This window comes from Ovis aries, chromosome 2 (assembly GCF_016772045.2).
Source record: "Ovis aries strain OAR_USU_Benz2616 breed Rambouillet chromosome 2, ARS-UI_Ramb_v3.0, whole genome shotgun sequence".
NCBI classification, from domain to species: Eukaryota; Metazoa; Chordata; class Mammalia; order Artiodactyla; family Bovidae; genus Ovis; species Ovis aries.
In genome coordinates, this window is record NC_056055.1 from 238,115,090 (window position 1) to 238,141,350 (window position 26,261).

The window sequence follows — 26,261 nt, forward strand, 5'->3', positions numbered from 1 at the left end:
ACCGGGTTCGGCTACGTCCGTCCCGCCGCCCGCCCGTTGCCGCCGCCGCCGCCGCCGCCGTCGCCGCGCTCTCGCTTCGCCGGCCGCCGCCTAAGGGGGGCTGGGGCCGGGCCAAGTAGCCGCCGCCGTTGCCGGGATGCCACGGGTGTACATCGGCCGCCTGAGCTACCAGGCCCGGGAGCGCGATGTTGAGCGCTTCTTTAAGGGCTATGGGAAGATCCTGGAGGTGGATCTGAAGAACGGGTGAGGAGGACTGAAGAGGGGCCTGCCATGTGGGAACGGGGCCCCCGGCGGTGGCGGGAGGCCATGGGGACGGGAGAGGGACGCCTGCCCCACTAGGAGCTGCTACCGGCCATCTCCGGCTCCGCCATAGTAGCGGCGCCTCGGGGGCGCGGGTAGGCCCCAGTTCCCACTGCGCCTGCGCGGGTGGGGGTGGCGGAGGGATAATAGGAGCGATGGTGAGCCGCTGAGTGGGACGCGGGGGAGGAAAACCCGAGTGGGATTGGGGCTGCGGGCGGGAGGGCACACAGCTCCAGGGCGGCCTGGGTTTTTCCTTCTCGGGCCCGGGACCGGGGCCTGGTTCGTCTCCAGCAGAGACCAACCTTTCCCGCTCTGAGGGCTGCTGGAAACAAATTTCGTGCTTCCTTTTCACCTCTTACCCAGTTTACTGGATCAGGTGGTCACAGCGCATCTCTCCCAGGGACGGGAGCTCTGAAGGGACCGCCCCCCCGCCTTCTTTTTTTTAGCTTTGCCATGTGCTATTCTTTTTTTGGGCGGGAGACTGGTTTGAATAGTCTAGGGATGGTTTCAAAAGTATCGACTTGCGGTTCTGAAAGCCTTCACCGTTCCCTCTACAAGGGTAAATTAAAAGTCTTAGCCAGCTATCTTTTAAGACTGCGTACAGTTTCCATGCTGGGGTTTCCGTTCCTCAGCTTGCCAGGAAATTGCTCTGAGGTTGTCGAATTTGTTGGAGAATAGTGGCCACCTTGTGTTGTCAACTCGTTGATGTAGACGGAGACCTACAGTTAGAAAATTGCTGACTTCCTATACGGCTATGGTCTGTTACTTGTATTCTGATCTATCTTGGTAGAGCAGGGCCCACAGGAGCTACAAGTTTCAGGGATAACAGATGAGTCAGAACTGGAGAAGATATTCAACAGGGAAAACTGAGAACCAGGAAATGTTAGGTAGGACTTAAAAGACACGGATATTAAAAAGAGGAGTAGGGGAAATATTTTAGGGTACTAAACCTTGGATGTTAGAAGAATTCTTGGCTGCCTCCCCCCTTTTTAAGATCTGCTCTGCAACAGGTCTGACATGACTAGAGTTTATTCCCCAAAGTAATACCAGCAGCTAACACTTGAGAGGTTTATGAAGTTATAATTGAACATTGGAGAAAATCGGAAGCTAGAATGTACTCAAACTGTTGGCTGGGTTTAAAAAGTCATTTCAAATTGATTGTTAGGAAGAATCACCTTCTTATTAAGGGAAATGTTCTCCATCAGGTGTTCATTATGAATGGTAATTTCATTCAAAGTAGAAGGCTTAGGACATTCTTCATTTTGTACATTAGAGCTTTCAGCTCTTAAATTGGGCAGGGGGTTGTTACTGTGATAAATATGTGTCTGAATGATTAAGTTCAAACTCCCGGTTTTCTTCGGAGCCCAACCAAGTTGACAGAATAATTAAATTTTGGGGAAAGCATGGGTTTTGAAAGCAGACAGGCCTGGGTCAAACCCTATCTTCACTACTTACTTTCTATGAACAAGTGACTTCTCTGATTCTGAGTTTCCTCATCCACCAGGAAAAGGAAGATTAGAGATAAGAATTGTAAAGCATTTGGCTTATAGCTGTAAATGGTGTTTATAATCAAAGGGATCTGACCATGATCATAAGGAGACAGCTTTTTAAGTGTTTAGTAACATGAAAGCCTATTTGGTTAGGTCTGTTCTCTAAGGTTACTCAAATGATAGCAAGAAATGATGTTGATACTAATGGGAAAATAATGGAAACTAATTAATGAAGCAAATATGTTGATAACAACCAAGATGTCTGTTGATGTGCTAAATGAAGGGAGGAGGCAGAAAAACAATTCCACTCTTGAGTAAATTAAGTGCCTACATTTGAATTAAGAAATGCTTGCTCTCTGTTTAAACTCAGAGAGTGAAACTTGGAGTGGTTTGTTTGAAATAGGCTTTGAAGTATGGATTGCCGGCGTCTTGAAGTGAAGTGTCTGGGAATAGTGTATGTCCTAACTGGTGATGGTTGAATGAGGAAGAATTTTGAAATACAGTAAACAGCCTAGCTTGGATGAGTCTCACAAATGATCTAGAAGTTTAAAAACATAAATCAGAAACAACTATAAGGTTTTACACTAAACATTAAAAATCACGTGCTCTGGAGGGGACAATTGAGCAACCTGAGAAATGGTGATATAAGAGGAAGAACTACTGCTACTTCCAGGACCATATATACATGGGTCTCTAAGGGGAACTATTCATTTTTGCAGTTGTGCAGCTAAACCATGGTATGCATGAAATCTGCGGTTGAAAGTCAAAGGAATGAGGAATGGGAAGTCATTCTAGGGATCTGAAGGCAGGTGTGACAGACACCAAACTGGTGCACCTCCTGGAAGCATTCAGGAATCATTGCAGGGGAAAATGACTTCTGAACAAAGTAGATAGATGTATTTCAAACACAAATTGGCTGGATTAGATGGCAGTAGTGCAGAGGAGTTTAAAAGGATGGCATAATTTAGCAACATATGTAAATTTATAGTCCTGAAAACTTAGGAAGCATAATAGAGCTCCTTGAGAATCATTTTTAACACATCTGGGTTGTGATTATTAGTATCTCTGAAACTGAAAAGCAGAATTTTGGATGGTTAGGGCTTTGAAGATTGCTGAAGAGTTGGAAATTTGTAGAAGTGAGATTTATCGGTAGACAGTAGATAAGTTGAGCTGAAGGCCTGTGGGTAAAGTTCAGAATTAAATAGGCATAACGCAGTGGTATACATAGAAGGTTTGACCAAACGAGGAAGCAGATAAACTCTCCAGAGGAGATTTAGTATCCAGAAGAGCATTTTATGGACCCTCTTGGGATCAGGAGAAGGGAGATGTATACAGGAGTGCATTGCCTGCTTTTATTGTACCAGGTAACCCTAATCTAGATTGCCTTTGTTTTAGAGAACTCCTGGAAAGATGGTTCAATTTGGGACCACGAACACGTGCTGTAAATCTCCCACGACCATTTAGGCCTCTCCAGATCCCCTCTGGTCTCCTTCATCTGTCTATGCCACACTGACTCCAGCAGGAGCACTGGGGGACCAGGGGTCAAGGAAGCAACAATATTAGCACCTGTTAGAGCCTTCTGGCTCTGTGGTAATTTTTGCTGTCTTTGATTATTTGTGAATTCTGTGAACTTTCTTGTTAGTCACTTTTTTCTTTTTTCATGTAAAATGTAGATGGTTTTTTTAATACACTATTTTGCCACACAATATTGTAGTCTTGCTCATAGATCTTTATATTTTAATTTTTTCCATATTTTAGTTAGTGAATGAGACAGATCATATACTAGGATTATTTTATTTGCCTAGTAGCTGGACAGGTAAACCCCCAAACCATTGAGGAGTTGGTGGGGGGGGGGGTGGTTTTTTCAGTTGGTTAAATGTGTGAATTAAAACTCTCCAGGGAAACTTCGCTATAAATTTCAAAACCTGTGTTTCATGTTACAGTAAAACTGTGAACAGCCAGAATTTTCAGAGATGTAATTGGATTTTTGTGATATCTAAGTATTACCAAGAAGTTTTTTGTTTTCACTCTTTGCTTAAAATTCCTTCAAGTAGAAGATACCGTAGTTAATTTTTTAAATGTATTAAGGCTTCAGTGAGTCTGCATCATTTTTCTGTTAGTCCCTGAGCACTGTAGGACATTGTTAGGCCTGAGATACTGGGATAGAATCTCTGCCAACCCCAGAACCTACACAGGGATGTTCTCTTTTGACTAAATCCTTAATGAGAGCTTGTTTTTCATCTTGTTTTTTAAAGAGGCAATAAGGAAAATATAATTGAATTTGAAGTTATTGGTTTCTGGCTAATTGAACTATTAGTTTATTATTAAAAGCCCATTCTTGGGAATTCCCTGGCAGTCCAGTGGTTAGGACTCAGCGCTTTCACTGAGGGTTCAGTCCCTGGTCAGGGAACTAAGATCCTGCAAGCTGTGAGGCATGCCCCACCCCAATCCCCAGAAAAAAAGCCCATACTTAATTTGTATGACATTTCAAAAAACTGTTTTATTTCTGGTTAAAAATTTTTCACACTGTACAATTTTTAAAATACAGAGGACAAAAAATTAAAAATGACACTGTCTGCACTTAGCCTTTGCCTTTTCTTGCATGCCCTTCGGCCTCCTCACCTCCCTTTTTCCCAAACTTGGATTCATACTCTTAGGTTCTGTTTTGCAACCTGCTGCTACCTAACAGTCTGATCCTCTTCTTTGTCATTGAGTGATCTCCTGCAACCTAGTTCTTAAGTGCTACGTAGTATTCCCGCATGTGAATACTGTTTAATATAATGTACATAAGCAAAACCCTGTTGTACAACAAGGTGATTGTCTTTGGTCTTCCACTGTTTTGTACATATATAAATATCTTCCATATAAATATGGCAGATATCCTTTATGTAAATCTTAGGGCAGATTCCTGAAAATGGACTTTGGAGACAGAGTGTATACCGTTGTCCCTCAGTATACTCACAGGATTGGTTCTGGGACCCGTTGCAGAGACCCAAGTCTATGGATGCCCAGGTCCCATAGTCCACTCCCCACACCCACAAGTTCAATCAGCCACAGATGTGAAGAACTGACTATACACGTTTTGAACTTTGGCTACCTTTTGGCTTCATATAATTTATTTATATTTTCACTTGCCGTATTGAAGAGTTCCTATTTTTCTGAACTTGCTTTTTTACCATAATGTTTTAATATTATGACTTTTTAAATTAGAATATCCAAATATATGTGTTAGGAAGTTATCTTGCCGCCTTTAAGCCTTATCCATTTAGCTTACCAAGCATAACAGATTGAAGAACTTTTTTTAAAAAGTAACTTTTTGACTTAATGTTGACTAAATACAGAAATAAATATGAAAATAAATACAGGTTCATTGTAGATAATTTAGACAATACCAAAAGCATAAAGTATAAGTTATCATTAATAACCCTTTCAACATAGACAAGGTTTTGTGTGCAATTTTATGTCCCTCTTTGTATGCTTAATTCTTCTCACATATTTTATTCTGTTACATTAAAGTCTTTGACATAAACATCATTTATCCTAAATGACATAAACATCATTTATCCTACCTAAAATCCATTCTGTGGCTGAATCATGCTTGACCCAAGCGTTCTTCCTGGCTGCCTCTAAATTCTCGCTGTTGTGTAGCCTTGTGATGGACGTCATGTGTATAAACCTTTGTTTCTATTTTTAGTCATTCCTTAGAACAGGTTCTATGAAGTAAAATGTATGTCACAGCAGGCGTGAACACTTTGAAAGCTCTGCATGGGTATAGCCAAATAAGTGTCAAGCAAAGCCATGCCAGTTACACTTGTATCAGCCGTGCATGGGCACACCCATCACGGCAGCTCATCAACACTGAGCAGCTGTGTTGTTTAAAGTCTTTGTTAGTTTACCAGGTGAAATGGTTTCAAGTGTCTTACCAAGAGCTTTTCTTAAACGAATAAGAAATCATGAAAAAACAGGACTGTGGATTAAGTAGCATTCTGTCACTGTTTTGTTCGTAATGTAACTGTTACAAATGTGACCAAGTTGTTTTTGTACTGAAGTCAACATACCTCCAAAAATATATATATTAAGTGTGTGTGTGTGTATATATATATATATATATTTTTTTTTCCCCTTAAGCCGTGGGCAATTTTTAAATTTCTGTCTTTTTAAAAAGTCAGTGCCAAGAAATCATACCATGCTGTGATTTGACCAAATGTTACCTACCACCTTAAACTGCCCTGGCTTGAGACTTCCACTCCTTGTTCCTGCTTTCCCAATCAGTTTGTGAAAAGAATAAACATCTTCTATAGTAATCTGTCCAAGTCATCTTAAATCTCTATTCTCACTTTAATAGCTTGCTCCTCCTTTCCTGATTGAGGTATCAAATGAATATAAGGGCCACGTGAAATGTTCTTCCCTTCTTAAAAGGTAGGCACAGGATGTAAACTAGATAAAATGTGGTTTGGGTTCCCGGGATTTTTGTATTCTTCCAGGTAGCCTAAACAGAAGATTGTATTTTGAGTTCCTCAGAAGAAAGATGCTCAAAGCATCTGAGAGAATACTCTTGGGGATAGTATTTATGAATTTATAAGTTAACACTGAGATTTTAAAATAAACAAGTGTTATGTCTAGTTTGTACTGACAGGGAAACTGAGGCACAGGAATTTAGAGTAACTGGTCCAAGGTCACAAAATGAGTTATTAACAACTCTGGAAGCTGAAGATCTTCTTTATGCACATACCAGATACAACATGGGCTGTGTAAGTCAAAGCTGCTCTCACACTGTTCCAGATGGTTCAGTCCTGTCCTTTGGGGCCTTGCCTCCAGAGTGAGAAGATAGTTTGGGTTCCACCACCAGAGGTCCTTAGTCTCCCTGCACCAGCTTCCAGCAGACCGACAAGTTACTGCCCAAAGTGAGATGGGGGTCTGTTTTGTTGTAATGGCATTGGCCCTGGGCAGAGACTGCTGCTGACTCTCCTCAGGCTACTGTGTGGAGAGCTAAAGGCTGGTGTCAGCTCGGTGGTGGCTGAGAACCAGGGTAGGATTTTGTGCAGGTGAAAGGTGTTGTTGTGTTGCCATTGCTAGGGCTGGTCTTGGAGTATCCTGGAGGTGAGGGGTGGTTTGTGCCCTGGATTTGCACGCCTGTGTTTTGAGGAAATGCCCTGCATGACTTTTGCTGTATGTGGAGATGAAAGTCTAGAGGTCCTGGAACGGCACCTCTGGATTCCTGAAGAAGCACTCAGGACCCTCCGCCAGGGTCCCCAGCCATGTCTTGTTCCTGGATGACAGAGGCAGGCCTTCATGAACACCGGTCTCCAAGACCCAGGGTGGGTGGGAGGACTGGAGGGAAAGAGGTGAGCAGGAGGCTCAAGCAAGGGGTTCAGGAACCACGGACCAGATGAACTGACTTTGAGAAAAGTTACTTCATGTGGATGAAATGAAGCTATTGATCCATTAATGTTTAAGGAATGTGAAACATGCATTAAAATATTAAGTGAATTAAATAATTTTCATGGGAAAGGCATCTCCAGGGTAGCATGGGGAGTGGCATCTTTAACCCAAAACAGAGACTGTGAGGCGGTTATGAGGGACGTGGAAAGAGCCAAGATGGTCCCAAGAGGCATAACCTCTCAGAGGCTTTAACGTCTGTTACCCTGCTTGTAGTGTCGTTTAGAGGTAAGTACAAACTGGTTTTGTTTGTAGCTTTGCTGTGGATCCAGATAGTGTTGTCTGCTGAGTGTACACCTTTGTTTCATTAACTGCAAGTAACAGTGATTCTATCTTCCATTCCAAGAGTTTATTCTAAATCAGCAGTACGACTTTCATCTCTTTGAGTTCTTTTAAACTGTTTTTAATTTGTGAACGAGTCTTCATGAACTTCAAGTGTGTCATCAGAGAATAAAGTTAGTCTCTCAAGTCGTGTCCGACTTTCTGTGACCCCATGAACTATACAGTCCGTGGAATTCTCCAGGCTAGAATACTGGAGTGGTAGCCTGTCCCTTCTCAGGGGATCTTCCCAACCCAGGGATCGAACCCAGGTCTCCCGCATTGCAGGCGGATTCTTTACCAGCTGAGCCACAAGGGAGGGATAAGAACACTGGAGCGGGTAGCCTGTCCCTTCCCCAGTGGATCTTCCCGACCCAGGAATCGAACTGGCGTCTCCTGTATCGCGGGTGGATTCTTTACCAACTGAGCTGTCAGGGAAGCCCCATCAGAGAATAGTTGACCTCTTTTGAGACTTCTTAATTGCATTTACCCCTAATGTTGGTAAGTGTCAGGAAATTGAAATGGATGCAGGTGTGATTGTGTTTACCCTCCCTCCTTTAAGGAAAGCAGCCCTGTTGACTTTAAAGGTCACAGTGATAGATTTCATTATGACAGAGGGGTTATGGTTGTGATAGATTCATCCACAAACTATTTACAAGTATGTTGCTTTCTAGGGGTAGTCCCATTTTATAGGGTAGGAATATGGTAACTGCATAGTGAAAGTGAATTTTCTTGGTTCATTCTTGAAATAGTTTGGATAGTTGAAAAAAATGGTAAATAAGCTCATAGACCGGTTGCGCAGTAAAACTAGATGTGAATTTGGTTATAGATTCCCCTCTTCCTCCTGCTTTCTGAAGGAATTTTGTATTATCACTTAGTTTTTAGAATAATGAATATTTGTGTTCTCTTTTCCTCACTCCAGTATGTGAATATTCCCTCAGAGAAGGGCTGGTGTCTTCTTAATGACTATATCATCTTTCTGTATATTCCTTGACTGGTGTTGAAATTTTGATAATTGACATATAGGTTTGGTTCCACTAGTAGCTTAGAGAATGTTCACAACTTACCAGTATTAGTGCACATCAGATGCAGAAATGATATGCCTTGTCATTTAATATTTCTCATAAGATGTTAATATTCATGTGGGCATTAGTCTTCCACAGCACATAATTTGATGTAGCTGGTTTTCTGTGCTAGAGCTTATATTTCTCAAAATGTTTGCTCTATGGAGCACTTCTTTGCACTGGCATGGAGACAGTAGAGCATGGTGATGGAGTGTTGATTTTAGGTGAGGACCTAGGTCTAAAGGACCCCAGATATTGGGTAGCCTTTATTTAACTGTTCTAAGTCTTCATTTCTTCATCTGTGAAATTATCAGAAAAGCTCGGAGTTGTAAACATTATTATAGGGGATAATAATATATTATTATATGAAAAGGGAAAGAGGTGGGCTAGAATAGTCATGTTAATAGTGGTTTGGAAAAAAAAAAAAAAACAGTGGTTTGGAGTTAAATTATAGATGCCTGTCATCTGCAAAGTATTTTTCTAGTTTGCTGCTATAGTCATTGTTTAATTGAAAGTCTGTAAACCTTATCATATTCTTTGATTTCTGGTCTGTTTTTTTCCCACACCATTCATGCTTATATTTTTTGGTCCCAGTCACCATTCCTTACAAAACTAATTAAATGCATCCTTAAGTACATAATACTGTCAATGTCCATTCACATTTACCACCTCTAGGCCCAACTTTCCATCATCTCTATGCTGGTCTAGTTTTTGCTGAGCCTTAAAACCAAAGACCGATTCCAGGGGTTAATATGGGGCCTCCAGAATGGGGACTGCACAGAATAATCTTATTTTTCCTCTATTCTTCTAGTCTGTTATGTTCTGAACCCACACATGTTTTCGGAAGGACCAGATGGCTGACACTGGCTAATGGGAACCAAAAGAGGAGTGAAAGTAACCTGGTTGTCACATACCCCGAGCTTAGAGGTTCTTCACCTTCCCTAACATCAGTTTCTTTTTTGCTCTGGAGAATTTACCTGACTGTATCAAAAAAAAAAAGGTTAATACAGCCTGGCTTATCTGAGATTAGATTATCAAGCTAAGCAGCAGCATTTGTTGAATTTGGAAGAATTATACTCAGGACTGTGGGAGAGAAGAAACACCTGCCTTTACAAAGGCAGTGTGACCTTGTGGTTAAGAGCTTGGGTTTTGGAGTCAGATGGACCTGGGTTCTAGTCCAGCTGTGCTGCCTAGGAACTCCTTGACTCTGTGCAAATTGCCTAACCTCTCCCAGCTTCATTTTCTCATTGCAAAATGGGAGTAACAGTAGTGCATTCTTCACATATCATATGAAGAATGAATGAAATATTATAGATGAAGTATTTACTTGTGCCAGGCACTATTTAGATACTAGCGTTTGTTAAAGAGCTCATAATCAAATGAGAAGATAAGCGCAAAGGAAAAAGAACAAGGCTTGACATTTTTCTACTCAATTATATTTTAATACTGAAAGAAATATGTGAGACCTAGTCAATTCTGCCTTGATTAAAACTTAATTCCATTATATTCTGTTAAATCTGGTGGAAAAGGAAAAAAAAGAACAAGGCTTTAAAGGTCAAAACATTATCATGTAAAACAAAAAATTGAATAGAAGTGCTGATGCGAGTTTTTGGGACTCGCGGAAGAGAATTCTCACGTCTACAGAAGCCGGTGGCTCTGATTCACCTTGTGTAATCAAGGCATTCCAGAGTTAGAGAATGGATCAACAAAGATTTTAGGAGTCAATATAGACCTCTGAGCCAAAGAATGATACAGCAGCTGGCTTTCCCTGCTACATGTAAACAGACAAGTTGACTAAGTAAAAGTAGCCACATTCTAGAGCAAAGTGAGGTGAGACCCTACTTGTCTGCCAGAGAGGAAGAGAGCACCCTGAGAGCCCAGCAGAGGGAGCGCACTGTGGAGCGAGGCAGTGCACTGAGGGGTCACCGGGGGAGGCAGGCAGGGGCGATGACAGGGTGGTTAGGAGTGAATCTGACGGTCGGGGGACCGAGAAGAGAGGAATCATGAGGTAGGTTTTCTTCTTTGAAGGTGGGGAAAGATCAAGTGCAGACTGAGATGTGGCCAGCGTTTGCAGACCAGGAATCCACACCAGCTCTAAGCAGAGAGCTCTTGGTGTGCGGGAACTGCCAGTGTGCCGACGTGAAAAGAGCCCCAGACTGGGTACTGGTGAGCCCTGAAGTCGCACCCCAGCTCTGCCACTCAGTGAGCACGGGTAAGTCATCCACCTTCCACGGGTGGCCGTGATGGCCCTCCCTCCTCGGAGGCTAAAGAGAGGGAGGCCGGAATGCCCAGAGCAGCCTCCTTCCTGTCTCAGGATAGAAAGGATCTCAGGAACCCACTTTGTGTGGTAGCAGCTCCTAGCGGTGGGTTACATACAACCCCCAGTTACCGGGGTCGCCAAATTGCAACCATAATCCGTGACCCAGGGCAGTGAATGGGACATTGGTCAATTTTACTTTGAGGGCCTGACCACTGCTTCCCTGGAATTTTGCAGACTTTTGGTATTGGGGGTAGTAACACAATTGGCACAAGCTTTCTGAGTTGGCCTCACCTGAGCACTAGAGAGTTGGTTGCAGAAGTGCCTGTCTGCAGTTTTCCCAGCACTTTATGCAGAGAGCAAGAATTTCTGGTTTTTATTACAGTCCTGTCCGTGTGCCCCTTTTGCACCTCATAACACAAACTGACTGGAGCATAGGACCAACACTGAGTGCTTTGAAAGAGCTGTTTTGATTCCTGTTCACTGAATGCCATTTCTTTCAGGGTAGATTTAAGGGCTGTGCCCTTAAAGTACATTGCTTTTGACCCTAGTTTCAGGGTTCAAGCCACCCCATGGGTTAACTTCAACAGATGAAAATTTTTCCTTGGCTACAGCAACATCCCTAATCCTGACCAGCCATGGAGAGGTTCGGTTCTTGCCAGTGAATGTGGGAATGGCTCACCACATTGGGAAAACAAAACTCACATCCTGCTGATGTTGGCTGAGGACTGTCATGTCCACATACAAAGAAAAGCATGTGGCACAGTTTTAGGACAAAGGTGAGCAGAGATCCACCGTGGAAAGGGGCAAATTTTTCTTATAGAGCGAACATCCAAGGCGTGCCCCGCGGTAAGCAGCGCTGGCGGGTGAGGGCAGGCACACGCATGGAGGCTTGCTTCCCCTCGCCCCTTGGCCCCACTCCCCGTCAGTCAGCTGGTGGTGCACACCCCCTCAGTCATCCCCATTCAGGGAAGGTGTCTGGAAGACAGAGGTGGCCCTAAGCCCTCCCTAGAGGGGTAAGGCAGACTCCCCATCCTCTTCAGTACGACATGCAGAGTGGTATTGGGGACCACTGGTGTATGTTATTAGGATCGGGATATGCAGCAATATCCCCACCTCGGGTGGTCATTTTTCTTAGGTGAAAAAATGAGCAACTTTTCGAAAACTGAAGTCTTGGAATACTTCAGTTTTAAAAGCATGTCCTTCCAGCTCTAGCATTTCAGAGTTCTGACTGGCAGTCTGAGCAGTCTGTTAGCTGTTGAATGGGAAAGACCCGAGCATTGGCAGTGATGTCAGAATGGATTGAGGTTTAGAACCGCCCATGTAACTCAGAGGCTTTTGTAGTGTCCCGATCACCTGCTACTATTCAGTAAGAATCATGGAGCCCACTTTTCTCAGAAAATGGCAGGGATTCCTCTTCTCTCATTTTTTGACTAAATTTGTCAGGATTAAACATATTCTAGAGGAAAACAGTTTGGGGAAAGGCAGTTGTAAAAGAACACTGAAGAATTTTTCTTTTAATTGGAAAGATTTGCATTTAATAGGTAGGCCAGGCTTTTCATTTTTTTACACAGGCATAGAGAGAGAGGGCAGATGTAACACCTGAGAGTCAAGCCAGAGGAGGCATACTGGTGGGGTTTTGGTTTGTGTTTTTTATCAGTCCCTGCCTTAGAGGGATTTTATAATCTGTCATAGGTTCATTCTCCCAAATTCCTTCATCTTCATTCTCATACTAGAGTTACTGAAAGATGGTCATTTGGAAGGATGTCTTCAGCTAGAATTAAGAAATTTATCTGCTAGGTTGTGACCATAAGGCTTGTGTACAGGTCACTTCAGCAGTATGTCTGAGCACACGCATGCCAGCTCATAGTGTGCATGCGTGCGTGTGTGTGTTCTGTATCCCTACTTTGACAAAGAATTCAAGAGGAGAGTACTTTAGGGGAGAGGAGATCAGTTTCATGGGTTTTTTTTGTTTTGTTTTTGTTTTTGCTGCAAAGCACAAAGGAATTTTAAGATCTATTTAGAAAGATTCTCTGATGTTACCAGGGAGAGCTTTACTTTCTTAAAGGCACAAAAATTTAATTCAGAGACAAAACTATTTAAATAAAACTAAAATTTTGTCCCATCATTAAGCCAGAGGAGGACTAATTTTATCATACTTTTGATGTTAGGAGAAACCTAAGAGGTACGTAGTATAGCTCCCTAGGATTCAGAGAAATAAAATGATTTTAATGTGTTTTCAGAATTGGTTTGCAGTGGAACCCGAACTAAAATCCAGGCCAGTTCCTGCTGCTCCAGTCTTAATGGTGTTCTGAAGTCAGGCCACAGTCTGAACATCTTCTGTTTTAATTGTTTAATGTAGTGTGCCTCAGTTTCTTCATCTTTAAAACACATAACGGCACCTGGTTCTTGGGTACTGTGTTTATTAAATAAGTAACATTTAGTACATAGAGGTTACTTAATATTAAGTACCATTTTATTGTTGCTATCTAGTCTTCTGCCTGATTTGGGGAACTCATTCACTCCACTTAGTGAGGTCATCCTTTCGGTAAAACGGACCTACACGAACAGTGATACGGTGGAAGCAACCACACACTGATCTGATCTTTGCTTAGAGAACAGGAATCATACCAGGCATGGTGTATGGGGCAGGAGGATGTTTTGCTTCGTCTTCCAGGCCCACCCAGCAAGTCAGTGACAGGAGTGACGGTCAGGTCCTGATTTAATCATTGGACTGGACTTTGGCATTAAAACGTTACAGATAGATTTTGTGGCTTTTCACAGAGTGGTAGCCAAGATTTTTCTGTGGGATAAATTATATCTTAAGTCAGCTGTTTTAATAAGTGGCTAAGATAGCCCCAAAATGTGGCTACTAAGTAATCGGCTCGCTCGGACTTCTTAGAAATGTAGTAAATACTAGGGAAGAGCTGCAGGGGTCATTTTCTTCTGATGACACAGATGGATCGCTGCAACTCAGGAGAGTTTTACTGGGAAGATGTGCCTTGCGTCAGCCTCAGCTGCAGAGGAAGATTGATCACTGTGAGCATTGTTGTTGTTGTTATCTTTTTTTAGATAACTGTGCCTCCACTTAGCAGATTGTCATCTTCCCTCAGAGGGCAGGATGAGCTCTTAGTGTGCACAGGGTGATCCTGGAGTCTGGGAGGATGCTCTGCCACAGGGTTCTGACCTAAGCTTCGCTTGTCAACACGCATCTGGCTTTCTATTTCAGGTCACTTGCAGGGCTTGGGGTCTTGCATTCTCTGACTCCCAAGTGGTTGTAAACCCTAATTGTTGTGAAGAAAACAGGTGTTCTGTGATGTCTTTATATGATCCTCGCAAGTCAGCCGTAGTCCTTCTGACATCACATCAAATGAATTAAGGGCATTGAATGGTGCTGAGCCAGTGAGAGGGGGGAGGCCACTTCATCATGCCCGTGTTGGATGTTTTCTCTCATCCCTCTGTACTTGGCATCTGGGCAAGTTGGCAAAGCAGACCTGTGACCAGTCTTGACAGTTAAATTAAGCAATGTACTTCTGGGGGCAAGGAGGTGTTTTATTATCTATTTAGAAATAAACCAAAGTAGAAAAAAAAATTTAATTAGCTCTTTAATTTTGTCTCTAAAAGCAATAGTGTAGCTTTCCTGAAGACCCACTCTACTTGGGAAAAGACAGCTAGCTGCAGTGTATTTTATCTTTTAGAGATTTTTTATGATCATAAAGCACTTTTTAACATAGTAAGTTACTGATTTGGAGAGGTTTTACTTGCTGTATCAACTGTGACAGTCATGGTCAAAACCATTCTTACTAAGCTGCTAGGCAGTTCCAGCTCATGGGAGGGTGAACCCCACTTTAAAGTCTCCATAAGCTGAGCCAGGTGTTTTTTGAATTCTGTTCCTGCAGAACCTTTCCCATTAAACACTGAGTGTTTCTATGTTACTTTTCTTTAATGGAATTGAGCTTCAGTGACTCTTGAGGTTTGAATGCCACTCACAGACATTTCAGCATAACAAAGTTTTTAGCTGTACATTGTCACCTTGAGAGACTCTTTAGTAAAGGAAGACGTCCTCAGTTTTGGTTCTCTTAACATGTTGCTGAGTACAGCATTACCTGCTAAAGAAAGTGGAATAATTTTGATCAGGCTGGATGAACTTCCGGCAGGTCTTATAACTTGTTTTTAGTTTCCGTAGGTTTAAACCCAGAGGAACACCAGTCAGTGTCTGTGTGCATAGCTCTGTTAAAAGTTCAAAGGTGTTGATTGTAACCTGTATGATTAAGATGGTTTTGGTTTTCCAGTATAGGCAGTTCTCACAAAGCTAGACCTTTCACAGCCACATCAGACCAAACTAAGTTTATTGATAATATAGTTTATAGAGCGTTTGTTTGATTTTGCTTATAAATATCTTACAAATTTTGCATTTTGGTTTTATAAGTTTTTCCCTTCAACAGGCATTAATAGGATTGGGATAGGGGGTGGTTTTCTTTTGGATCTGTGTTAAACCACCAAACCTGTTTGTTTGCTGGGAAATTCCTAGCAGTACTATGTAAAAGAAGTTTGCACAGTTGTATATAGATTTTAGAGAATTTTAGCCTACCTATAAAGCTCATGGAAGTGAATTTGGAATATCATGAAGAAGAGAATAGCTCCAGATTTATTTCACTGGTAGTTTTTAGAATAGTCAATTCACCTGTGACTTGTTTAGGTAGAGAAAAGGGGACTTTAAAAGCTTTTTTCTTTCACTGAGAACTACGATACTTTTTTTTTTTTAAACTTGGTTTATTACTTCAAGCATGACCTAACAGTTAAGACACAGTGCCTGAATGTAGATCTAACTACTCTCTAAGATACTACTTTGAGGCTAAAGCTAAAAAGATGAGTTTTTACCATGAGTCGAAAGAGCAAATATTCAATCTTGTAGGATTACATATTTTAATACCTTATACCAAGCATCCCTGTGGAGGTCTTTGCAGTTGCCACCAGCTACTTGGGGAACAGAAGAAATGATCTCTGAATATTTAGCCAGCCTCCTACTAGAAATACAGGAGTCAACCTTGAGAAGTCTCCCTGCCCTTTTGCGTGCCCATGGACACAAAACTGAATGGTTTCAGCTAAAGGGAAGAGAAAGCTGAGCCGTAGTTTGCCAAACCTGCCTAACCTTTGCTGAGCATGAACCTCAATGCTTTCTCTTTAATGTTAGTGAAACTGGTGTCAGAATGGTACCAGCCCGGATTGTGTTTGCTCTTTTCTAGATATGGGTTTGTGGAGTTTGATGATCTGCGAGATGCAGATGATGCTGTTTATGAGCTGAATGGCAAAGACCTTTGTGGTGAGCGAGTAATTGTTGAGCATGCCCGCGGCCCACGGCGAGATGGCAGTTACGGTTCTGGACGCAGTAAGCATTTAAAGGGCATTTGTATCGGTGACATGCCTCTGTTATTAAATGTTAATTTTTAAATTAATTAACTGATTAATGTTACGTTAAAATGTATTGATTATTTAAGCCATTTGATTTATAAATTATGTATCTTTTTAAATGTAAAATTGTAAATAAACATCTTTAATAATGTTTAATTTTAATTAAATTAATGACATAAATTTCTTGTTTTAATACTTTATAAATATGTTTAATGATGTGTGTTTGTGTTGTTGTTTTTTTTCTCTGTAATGCAATTGTTTAACATAGATTTAACAAAGACCTCAATGTTTTAATTAAAAGAATCCTTTGAGGCTAAGATGACTGCCTGTTCCATTTGCTGACCTTGGGTTACCTTTCCATGCGTGGCTCTTTGAACCATTGTGGCCCTTGGCTGACCAAAAACAGGAAGCCATGTGACGACCGCAACCTTTCCCCATTAGACCTGGGTGGTGAGGATCCCAAGGGTTAGACACAGATGAGATTAAACTGAAATAGGTGCCTGAAAACTTTTTTTTTCCATATAAAATATTCACAAAACTTTAATCACTGTGAGTAACACCAGTAACCGATTTAGTAATTTGGTTACTTATTTCTAAATTGTTAATAATTTGTAATTTATGCATGTTAATTTTAAATATAAGTATTAATGAATATATATACTTACAACTTTGTAAATTAAATTAAATTTTTGTGTTAGCTGATTGCTTATTTTAATCTAGATTAGAATTAAGGGTGGGGATGGAGTTAAAATATATATATATTCTTTGGGGTGGGGGTAGATGGTATATTTAATAAGGGGAATGTGTGCTGTGTTGTTTTTTCTTTTTCCTCCACTGAAGTAATCTCATCTATTTGAACCTTCCAAAGGTGGATATGGTTATAGAAGAAGTGGCCGAGATAAATACGGCCCTCCTACACGCACAGAATACAGACTTATTGTGGAGAATTTGTCAAGTCGGTGCAGCTGGCAAGACCTAAAGGTTTGGGCCCTGTTAACCTTCTGGGGATACAGTTGGGCAGGAGTTAAGGTTGGGAAAGAGGTCATTTTATACAGGCCCAGGCACACCGAGAAAGCTTTCCCAAAGTATCTGAAAATTTTCCGATTAAAGTTTCCACAGGAACACAATCAGAATCTCACTATCCTGTATGTTACAGGACCAGCATGCCGGGGACAACCTATGTTAATGAAGCTTGCTCTGTGGAGAATGTTAGAGAGATTACAGTGTAGTTTTGCCGTAATGAAAGAAAAAATTACAACTAACCGTGTTTCCTGCAGTAGTAGTTGTAATATGCAAGTTTGTGTCAGCTTCCAACATAGAGCCTCACTGGTGAAAATAACTATCTGACCCATGTTCTTTTCTAAGATTTGTTTGTTTTTCATCGAATTTGTTTACTACTGTTAATTGTTTTTGGCCACGGGGCTTGTGGGATCTTAGTTCCCCTATTCCTGCTGAGGATCGAACCTAGGCCCACAGCAGTGAAAGCACTGGACAGCCGGGGAATTCCCTATCCTGAACAAGTTTTAATCTCAAAAGGGAAAAAACCTTATTGAGTAGTGTCTTAACCTGAATGGTCTTAGGAGGGCAAATGTAAAGGAGGATTGGAGTTTCCTGTCTCACTTCTTATTAAACAAGTCATCTCTAGCAAAATGTTAACTGCTCTCAACAGTCTTTAGCTAACAAAGATGAAATACAGGAAATGTTAGTTCACAGTTGGTCGTAGCAGAAGAGCTGGGATTAAAACATATGCTGGTATTTTTTTCTAGCACACTGTTGGTGTCAGTATTACAGCAGGCCCTTACTGAGTGTCTGCCAGCAAGACTGTGTTCCCCGAAGAAATGACTCCAGTATTCTGAGAATTAAGAATTGAACATTATGAATTAAAACTAGAAAGACTTTCAAATTTGGGGTTAAAATGGAGCCTAGCCAACATCCTCAGTTGGTATTATGCTTCCATGCGCTTGGCAATTTAACTCAGGAGAGGAAAGCAGTTGAGTTGATTTCCTAGGAAGTCAAGGGAGCCTTCAGAGCAGGACTTAGGAGCCCACCTGCCTGGGTGGATTCCCAGCTCTGCCACTTACTGGTTATTTTACTTGAGTAACTTACTTTCCTCTTGTGCCTCATACTCCTGACCTATAAAATAGGATTAATACTCACGTCTGTTGACAGAAATACTAATGCATTTTTATATGAAAAATTGGAATGGTTCCAGGCACAATAAATGCTAGCTATTAAGCAAGAAAATGCAAAATAAAATAAGCGAAAGGAATACTGTCGGTTTTTAAAATGTGTAAATGCGTGCTACCCACTGGTGATGTTGAGATGAACTACAGAAAATTGGTTGTCTCACCCACAGTGTGGGTGGTACTAAGAATTTACATTCTGAAGTCTGGATGTTATGTTCAGATCCCAGCTCCTTCGCTTAATATTAGTACCTGAATGATCTTGAACAGTTTGCTTAATATCTCTTGTATTTCATTTTCCTGTAAAATGAGAGTAATGATTGTATCTACCTCATGTGACTGTGTATAGGACTGCATTAATTAAATCCTACTTATCAAACAACAGTCAATATGTTAGAAGCTGTTATTAACAGTTTGGACGTATGGCAATATCTCAACTTGCCCAGCATAGTCCCAGGTGTGGCATAATGTAATAACATTTTCCTTACTCTTTAAGATGTATGCTAGTTTGGATGATAAATCACTGATATATGGGCCTTGTGCCTTTTGCCCAGAATCACCACTCCTGCAAATAATTCAGTTAAAGAAATTTTTGTATGAAGATGTTCATTGCTAGATTATGAATAGTAGCAAAAGACTATATGTAAAACCTAGAAGTCCCAACAGTTAGGAAGTATTGGACACACTAATTATGAAGAATGTAGGTTATGTTAAGACATGTAAATGTTTTATGACACTGAGCAAAGGAGTAGTATCAAACAGCATATATTCAGTGTTGGTAACTTCGTAAAATATGGAGAGGAAATCAGTAACAAAAACGAATTGCTATGGGATATTTATGTATTCATTCCACAGATACTTATTTTGGGGTATATATTATATATGAACAAACATGGGGAAATTGGCCACAAGACCCTAAGTTTTAAATTTAAACACTAATCACATCTCCTGTGTTCATCTGGCATGTTGGTTGTATTCTCTCCAGCCAACCAATTGCATTATAGTAAGTCCTCAGAGAGAATGAGCAAAGAGCCTTACAGTAGTCATTGCAGAAGCCAGGGCTGGACAACACTGTTATGTAGTCTTCTTGTCTTTATTAATCCATTATGATTTTGTTTACATTTTACCTTAGATATTTATCAACAACTATACATGTTTTCAATAAGAACTTATAATGAAATGTAAAAGACTTGACTTAAATGTAGTAACTTGAGTTTCTAAAGCTTCTATAATCAGAGAACCTACCACTAAAAAAATTGGGAAATGATGGTTAACTAAAAAATTTTATTTTCAATTGTAAAATTTATATTCAAACAAAACAGTTTAAAGGAACAGTTAAATATTTATCATCTCTACTACCCACCTAATGTCTGATGCTTTAAAGAACCTCAGTAAATAGTTGGTGTGTAGCTGGAAATACTTGAGGTCAACTTCATTCTGAGAAACCTGGCATTTCTTCTTAAAGGCAAGGGAAGACTTTCATGTTGATGATTGTGTTAGGTATTTTCATAAAATGTGTCTTAACCTATTCCGGGATTTTTTTTTTCTTAGGATTATATGCGTCAGGCAGGAGAAGTGACTTATGCAGATGCCCACAAGGGACGGAAAAATGAAGGGGTGATTGAATTTGTGTCTTACTCTGATATGAAAAGAGCTTTGGAAAAGTTAGATGGAACGGAAGTCAATGGCAGAAAAATCAGATTAGTTGAAGACAAGCCTGGCTCCAGAAGACGCAGGTCCTACTCCAGGAGCCGCAGTCACTCAAGGTACTGTTGATGTCTTCAAGTGTTAGAGCTTGCTATAAATTCATTAATGAACATGTGTTGTTTAGTCGCTAAGTCGTGTCCCACTCTTTGTGACCCCATGGACTGTAGCCCACCAGGCTCCTCTGTCCATGGGATTTCCCAGGCAAGAATATGGGAGTGGGTTGCCACTTCCTTCTCCAAGGGATCCTCCCAACCCAGGGGTCAAACTTGAATCTCCTGCATTGCTAGTGGATTCTTTACCATTGACCCATCTGGGAAGCCCCAAAGAGCACATAGATAATCCATCTTCATTGTCCTGTGGAAGTCTTCAGTACTGTGGTTCTATCTGCTTCAGTAACTCAGAACTTTGACCTGAACATTTATTTGTAAAACTCTTGAACACTTTTGTCATGAGTACAAATAGAAGTAAAGTCCTTTCTCTGAGGCAGGTATCAGTGACCTCCTTTCACGTTTATTCCAGAGTCCCTTAGATTATACCATTACTGGGGCAACATGACCGCTGGCCCATTGGCTACTCTCCCAGATACTCCAGCTACTCAGGAACGGAGACTTGGTCTTATTCAACAGCTGCTCTGCAGGTGGACCAGACACTTGTAAATAAAACAGAGAAGGTCCACGCTCTCATGAATCTCAGTCTAGTGGAGATGACTGGCATTGAGCAAATAATTACCATCGTGCTCAGGATGTTAAAGGAAAAGTATACAGCCCCACTCTGAAGAACTGGCAGAGACTTCCCTGAGAACATGTCATAGAAACTGAGCCCTAAAGGCTGTGTTGGACATGATGGGCAAAGAGAGGGGATAATGCCTTTTAGGCAGCGATGACAGTGTGTTTTGAAGGCCCTGTTGGGGGAATGAACAAAGCAGAGGAGAGCAGCTTGTGATGAGACAGCAAAGAGCCAGTTCCTGCTGAGCCACAGGCCAGATTAAGGGTTAAGAGCAGTGGGAAGGCATTACTCTAAGCTTTCCAGGTTTTGGTATTTTGTTTTTTAACTTTTTATTATGGAAAATATTAAATATATAAAACATTAGAGAAAATATGAACCTCAGCCCCTTAAACTTATTGCCCATCCAGCTTCAGTACTTTTTATTTTGCCAGTCTTGCTTCATCACCCGCTCCTGCTACACTGTTTGAAGGCCAAGTTTAGGCATCCTGTCATTCCGTCTATAAATACTTCAGTGGGTATCTAGCCTTGTACATAAAATAATGAAGCCACATCACAACAACACATCTGCGTTCAGCTTTCCCCAGTTGCCTCAAATACATGTGTATATTTGTAGTTGGTTCATATTAGAATCCCAGTAGGTCTACACACTGCAATCAAATAACAAGTGTCTCAGTTCTTTAAATCACAGCTATCTCCTTCACCCTCTTCATTCTCCATGCATTTAGTTGTGAAAGAAATAGTGTTCCATTTTGAAGATTTTCCACAGTTGAAAGTTTGCAGATTGTATTTTTCTGGTGGTGTAGACATATCCCTCTATCTTATCCCCTGTGTTTCCCATAATGCTGTAGTTAGATCTTGAGGTCACTTAGAGTAAGGCCAGGATTTTAGTGGGTGCTTTGTACTTCTGTTGCATCCCTTGGGTGGGGTCTGGATATCTCACTTTGAATGGTGATAACATTTATCGGCGTGAGTCGCCCATTATACAGTTCTGCAGCAACAGTCCACCCCACAGTGTCAGTGTCTGCTCATAGTCATCGCCTCAGACCATTCAGTAGCAGCTGTAGCATGATGACTGTCTAATTTTCTCATTCTTTGTGCATTTAAAGACCTTAGTTCTGTGAGGGATGATTTCCCTCTTATACCCTTTTGCTACCACCCTAACAAAATATTTGTATAAGAAAAGGAAAATCAAAGTTGATATCTTTATTTACCAGTTTCCAGAATATTGAATGTGCCCAGCAACACCCAAAAGTGGTGATGAGGTTGTTTGTTTGGCATCATTTTGAGTAAATTGTTGGATCTTGGTATATTTAGTGTTTGATGCATTGCAGTCAGTTTTTCATTGACTCGAACTATTCTGTCTTTGATCATTGGAAGCCCTTCAAGCTGGCTTCTGTGTCTTTGGGTTTTGTTTGATTTCTGTGTGAATGTGCTTTACTAAATATTTACCCAAATTTTTCATTACAGCATTTTTAAACATTAAATGTTGACAGAATAGTTCATGAGCATTCATGCCCTCCCTGTAGCTTCAACAGAACTGAAAGTTTGCCCTTCTCTCTGTTTATAGACACACCCTATGCATTTATTTTGCTGTAGCATTTAAAGAGAAGTTGTAGAAATTGACACTTCACCCCTAACTACTTAATAATATGTCTCCAAGAATGAGATTAACCACACATATTTTTTTTTTTACCTAACAACGTTCATGGTGATTCCATAAAGTCATCTAATGTCCAGGTCATATTCAGGTCTCCCCAGTTGTTCATTGATGGCCTTGGAGCTGTGCTTTCTCCTGGCCAGGATCCTTCCAGTCATGTATTGTAAGGAGTTGTTGGGTCTCTTCAGTCTGAAGTAGTCTGCCTGTATCATTCCCCGCTCCCACCCCACAACGTTTACTTTTCTTAGTCTCTTTTTTTTTAAATACTGCCCCACATTCTGAATTTATGTTTTCTCTTTATATTGTTGAACTTATACTTTATTCCCTGAATTTCCATAAACTGGAAGTTAGGTCTAGAGGGGTGTGGTTGAGATACAGATTAAGTATTTTGAGCAGTTCTTTCATAGATAATAGTGTCCAGAAATCTTTGAAAGTCTCTGTCATGGTGATAAGTCCCATCTTTGCTTTTCCTGCAAAAGAATTGGTCATTTTCCCCAAGGAACCCTGGTTGTTTTTGGTAGGAAACAATAGTCTACAGTCTCGGTACTAAAGGTTTTTTAAACTTGAAGCGTACAGTTGACCCTTGAACAAAGTGGGGGTCGGGGCGCCTGCCATTCATATACAGAGTTCCCACACCCATGGATTCAACCAGCTGCAGACTGTGTAGTATTGCAGACCATGCTTATTGAAGAAAACCCCATGTGTAACTGGACCCATGCAGTTCAAACTCACGTTCTTCCAAGAGTCAACTGTAGATCTCAGTGAATTGCATGACTAGGTGAAAGGCAGAAGTGTATGCAGGAAGGCCAGTTAGGGGTCTTTGTGGTAGCAGGAGAGTGGTGGTGGCTTGCGGGGGGCGGCCGACGTAGTTAAGTGGAGAAGATTAAGAGGAGAGTCGCCAGTGCAGAAGAGGGTGAGGGAGGGAGGCAGGTTCAGGATGGCTGTGGTTTCTGGCGCCAGGAGCTGGTGAAGCATGGTGGCATCGGTGGGAATAAGGAAGAAACCCGGCAAAACAGCAGGTGTGGGGGAGACGGGCGTTCGGTTTTGGAGGAGTGTTTGCAGGTGACTATCTTTGGGCCCAGAGCGTGGGAGAGAGTTCGCTTTCAACTTCGTGTCTGGGAACTGCCAGGGTCATGCATGTTTGATTGAAAAGATGTCTTAATTGACTTTTCACTCAGTGTTTTGTCAGCAAGTATTAAAAATACGTATTTGCTCCCCTAGGTCTCGCTCTCGAAGCAGACACTCTCGTAAGAGCAGAAGCCGGAGCGGCAGCAGCAAAAGCAGTCATTCTAAGAGCAGATCCAGGTCCAGGTAGGCGTCCCTGGGATTCGTGCAGGGCCCACCTGCACCTAGTCCCACTCTGATGGCCACTGTGCTCCCAGCCTTCCCTCACCCCAGTTTTCTTAGCTCTAGGACTGCAGTCGTGGGGGTTCGGAACGCAGTCCTGGGCCAGAACGAGCCGGGCCTTCTCTTGTGGGGCAGAGCTCCACGGGTAGCTGTAGTCCATCTCCCCTGACGGGGCCTGAGGTTTGAAGTCCCACGCAGCGACCCTGTCCCGCTATCTCACCAGGTCAGGCTCCCGTTCCCGGAGCAAGAGCCGCAGCCGCAGCCAGAGCCGCAGCCGCAGCAAGAAGGAAAAGAGCCGCAGCCCCAGCAAGGACAAGAGCCGCAGCCGCAGCCGCAGCGCCGACAAGCGCCGCAGCAAGAGCAAAGACCCGGCGGAGGAGAAGGTGCAGAACAGCGACCGCACCGGCAAGTCCAAGAGCCGCAGCCCCAGCCGGCACAAGAGCAAGAGCCGCAGCCGCAGTCAGGAGAGGGGTGCGGAGGAGGCACGGGGCAGCGCAAGCAGGAGCCGAAGCAAGGAGAAGAGCCTGCGCAAGAGCCGCAGCCGCAGCCAAGGGGGCAGCCGCAGCCGCAGCCGCAGCAAAAGCAAGGACAAGAGGAAGGGGAGGAAGAGGAGCCGGGAGGAGAGCCGCAGCCGGAGCCGCAGCCGCAGCAAGAGTGAGAGGAGCCGGAAACGGGGTGGCAAGCGAGACAGCAAGTCGGGCAGCGGCGGCGGGAGCGGCAGCAGCAAGAAGAAGAAGAAGGAAGACGCAGACCGCTCGCAGTCCAGGTCACGCTCCCGCTCGGGCTCCAAGGAGAGGGAGCGTGCCAAGTCTGAGTCCGGCCAGAGGGAAGGCCGAGGGGAGGGTGAGGATGCCGGCGCCAATCAGGAGACCCGGTCCAGGTCGAGGTCCAATTCTAAATCAAAACCAAACCTTCCATCAGAATCACGCTCCAGATCAAAGTCCGCCTCAAAAACCCGGTCTCGGTCCAAGTCTCGGTCCAGGTCTGGGTCCAGATCGCCCTCCCGATCTAGATCCAGGTCTCACTCGAGGTCCTAACTGGCCGCGGCCGCAGCTGGAACTCCCCGAGCTGTCTTTTTGTACATGTTTGGTAGCCGTAGCACAAGTGATTGGAGTAGAACACATGTCACTACTGTACATTTTTACTTCCCCTAATGGTGTGTCTACAACTGTTAAATCTAAGTGCTTCCTCTCCATAAAGCCTCCTGGGCCCAGGCCTTCCTGCTCGACTGAAAACAATCTTCTCTTTGAAAACCCCTTATACTCATGGCCCACGGTAGAATATCCAAAATGCCTTGGCTTTCAGGCCTGGCCTTTCCTACAGGGAGCCCAGAACCTGGATGGCTTTAAGGCTGGAATGATGTCATAGGTAGGTATGGTGAGTTCAACCATTTTGCCCTTGGATTGATGCCCTTTGATGTATGCCATTTAGTGAAAGTGCTAAGTCTTAAGTTTCCTACCACTTTGGTTTCATATTTTTGGACTTAACAAAGTTGTGAATAGCAAGCACAGCCAAGGAGAACTGATACCTGCAGTAACCCATAGGAAATAAACTGTAGAGTTCCATATTCTGGTATTGTGATTATATTGTTTTATATTAAAAAAAGAAAAGAAAAGAATTTTTTTTAATTTTATTTTTCCCCGTCTTGCAAAGTATAGTGACCCCTGTTTCCATTAAATTTGAATAAAGACTATTTTTGCTTGACAAAATTTCATGTTGCTTGAATTAAAGTTTTGTTTCCTGATCTTTCTTGATATCTTTTTCTTAGCATAAAAAGTTCATGGTATAATTGCTGTTTGTTCCTTGAGATCACCCATGGGTAGGAAGCCAACACTTTGCCTGAAAAATTTGTCTCACCCAACAGAATATGGTCACGTTTCCTGGAAAGTTATAATTCCTTCCTCTCAAGACACTTAGAGCCAAGCTGATGAGAAGAGAATCAGTTTGGCAACTCAGCATCACTGGATGAGCTCTGAACAGAGATGTCTCTTCTGTGCTGTTTGTTGAGGGTCTTGGCCGTGATCCATCTGAAGCGTAGTACTTCGTCTTAGAATTGGGCTTAATCAGAACCAGAAGAAAAACCATGCAGGAGCTTTGTCCCATTTGTCCCCTGCATCACTTGTCTGACCCATCTCTAGAGGAGGTTCCAGAGATACAGTGGTTCTGGTCTGGCCTCCACCTTTGGGGGGCTGTAGAAAGGCATCTGTCAAAGCCGGAGGGAAGCTGGAGGGCCTGTGTGGCTCTGCACCGAGCTTGGGAGGAGAGAGCACCACTTTGCAGACTGCTTCCTGGGTACCCACTGGGGGCTGTTCCTAGGCTTAAAATACTGCCCTGGGCCTTTTATAGACCATACCCTCTACG

The 26,261-nt window shown here is 42.4% G+C and overlaps 1 protein-coding gene across 5 annotated transcripts; it reads left to right on the forward strand.

The window, feature by feature from the left end:
• Positions 1-25,644, forward strand: SRSF4 (serine and arginine rich splicing factor 4). 5 transcript variants are annotated; one of them, XM_042244450.2, is made up of 9 exons: positions 60-243; positions 9,423-9,538; positions 10,640-10,823; positions 11,483-11,647; positions 16,115-16,257; positions 17,149-17,261; positions 20,015-20,229; positions 23,775-23,864; positions 24,124-25,644. In XM_042244450.2, exons 4-9 carry the CDS (start codon positions 11,583-11,585, stop codon positions 24,935-24,937), a joined length of 1,440 nt encoding a protein of 479 aa, XP_042100384.1. In that variant the 5' UTR covers positions 60-243; positions 9,423-9,538; positions 10,640-10,823; positions 11,483-11,582; the 3' UTR covers positions 24,938-25,644. The 5 variants fall into 5 exon arrangements, with proteins under 5 accessions (XP_042100383.1, XP_014949111.2, XP_042100384.1 ...); XM_027965400.3 differs by lacking the exon at positions 9,423-9,538; XM_042244451.2 differs by lacking the exons at positions 9,423-9,538; positions 11,483-11,647 and adding an exon at positions 16,582-16,730.
• Positions 25,645-26,261: the final 617 nt, after the last annotated feature.

Bases quoted from the DNA above. Each gene is read 5' to 3' on its own strand.
- SRSF4 (XM_042244449.2), top strand. From the start codon at position 137: ATGCCACGGGTGTACATCGGCCGCCTGAGCTACCAGGCCCGGGAGCGC. The intron at 11,648-16,114 runs GTGAGCAGAGAT...GCTCTTTTCTAG, and splicing joins GGCACAGTTTTAGGACAAAG to ATATGGGTTTGTGGAGTTTG. The intron at 17,262-20,014 runs GTTTGGGCCCTG...TTTTTTTCTTAG, and splicing joins GCAGCTGGCAAGACCTAAAG to GATTATATGCGTCAGGCAGG.